At 40.0% G+C, this 1,692-nt stretch overlaps 1 protein-coding gene across 1 annotated transcript in view; it reads right to left on the reverse strand.

Annotated features, from left to right (window-relative positions):
• Positions 1–1,564: 1,564 nt before the first annotated feature.
• The window catches only part of LOC104525698 (enhancer of filamentation 1), a 6,413-nt gene continuing 6,285 nt past the window's right edge, over positions 1,565–1,692 (reverse strand). Inside the window, exon 6 of the mRNA XM_029085180.1 lies at positions 1,565–1,692. This exon is cut by the window's right edge and continues 376 nt beyond it. Within this exon, the coding sequence (XP_028941013.1) occupies positions 1,565–1,692 (128 nt within the window).

Below are 1,692 nucleotides of genomic sequence, written 5' to 3' on the forward strand. Positions count from 1 at the left end.
AGGCAACGAAGACAAATAAACTTATTTATTTTTTTTTACATTTCTAAAGGAGTCTACCACTCTGCTAACAATTTAGAAGGGTCTAAATTGAAAAATTACTGAGTGGGGTTTTGTGTACTTAGTGATGGAATGGCCCCATTAAAACAGGAGGTCATTTTTGGCAGCAGTGTGGTGCAGAAGGACCAGCATCTGTACAACAGAATCTGGAACAAAAACCCCAATAGTTGAATGCAAGTCAGAGTTGCAATAGATACAATTAATTCCCAAGAATATGTCCTAGAAAAAAATAAGTGCTATTTCTTCATTAAATTGTGGATATGGGTTGGTGGGTCAGAAGTGGTGAGGAGTGTTTGTCTACATCCCCTTTGCGTGCTTCTCCATGGCTTCTGGATGCTTTAGGAGAAATTTCTTCACCAAAAGGATTGTCAACAGGGAACAAGCTGCCCAGGGACGTGGTTGAGTCCCCATCCCTGGAAGTATTTAAAAGACATGGAGATGTTGTGCTGAGGGACAGTTTAGAGGAAGAGTTGGCAGTGTTGGGTTGACGGTTGGACTTGATGATCTTAAAGGTCTTTTCCAACCAAAACCATTCTATCTATGATATCTGTTATTTCAAATTAAGCAGTTTTCTTTCCCTTTGATTTACAATTTGTATGTTAATCCCTCTGGAAGGGACTAGTGCTTTGAGATATTGCTCATCTGCGACCTCAAAAATGAGCCCAGTGGATCCTGGGGATGACTCCAAGTCCATGAACAATAAGGCTTTTGAGCCTGACTGAAATTTAATTGCCAGTGCAAGAACATAGAAGGTAAACATGTCTGAATTTACATTGCTGGGAATCCATCCGTGTTTTGAAATCCCACGCTGCACATTTATTAGAAACAGAGAAAATGTGAATGCCATAAGATATTAAATAGATACGATTCTGCCTTCCTCCTTGGAAGGTTCTGTTTCTTATATGGCCTAAAAATGCTTTTCTCCCAAGTAACTGCACACCTCGCTTGACGTCGCAGTTGTGCATGTAGATAGATGATGGAATGCTGTACATCACACAGGAACATCAAGAGGAGAGTTAAAATTTCATGGAATTAACCTACAGAAAGTAAATTTCTAAGAAAGGAACGGAGTTCTATGAGAACCATTACACTTGCTTCATGGATTGCTACAAGTAGGTTTCACAACCATGTGCCAAAATCAAGATGGAATGAAAACAAGAAGAGTGCAGCATCCAGTTAACAAAGCTACTGAGGAAACAGGCCGTATATACAGAAGAGATGCACTGCTTACCCAACACGTAATTTTTAAGGTGCTTAACTGATGTTTTAGGGAACGCAGCAACATATACATATATACGCAGTGTATACAAATCTAAATGTGGATTAGAAACATCATATAGAACCAGATATATTCCCAGATCCCTGATTTCATTAGATTCTCTAACGCGTAAGAACGTATTCAAAATATTTCATAAAAAATATCTAAAAAACCCATTTTTTACAAAAAAATAGCTCCAGTTAGTTTGCTTTTCTGTTCTGCTGCTCACGGGTTGGATTCCACTGGGTTTCATAAGGATGCCATTTGGACCAGTGAGAGTTTGAAGAGTTGTGCGTGACGAGACAGCTCCGTGACTCGGTCCACCATCTTCTGTAGGGCTGGAGTGTTGGGGTAACGCAAGGCAGCCGTCTTGGTAG

The sequence above is a fragment of the Antrostomus carolinensis genome, unplaced genomic scaffold (genome assembly GCF_000700745.2).
Source record: "Antrostomus carolinensis isolate BGI_N321 unplaced genomic scaffold, ASM70074v2 scaffold13185, whole genome shotgun sequence".
Lineage (NCBI taxonomy): Eukaryota > Metazoa > Chordata > Aves > Caprimulgiformes > Caprimulgidae > Antrostomus > Antrostomus carolinensis.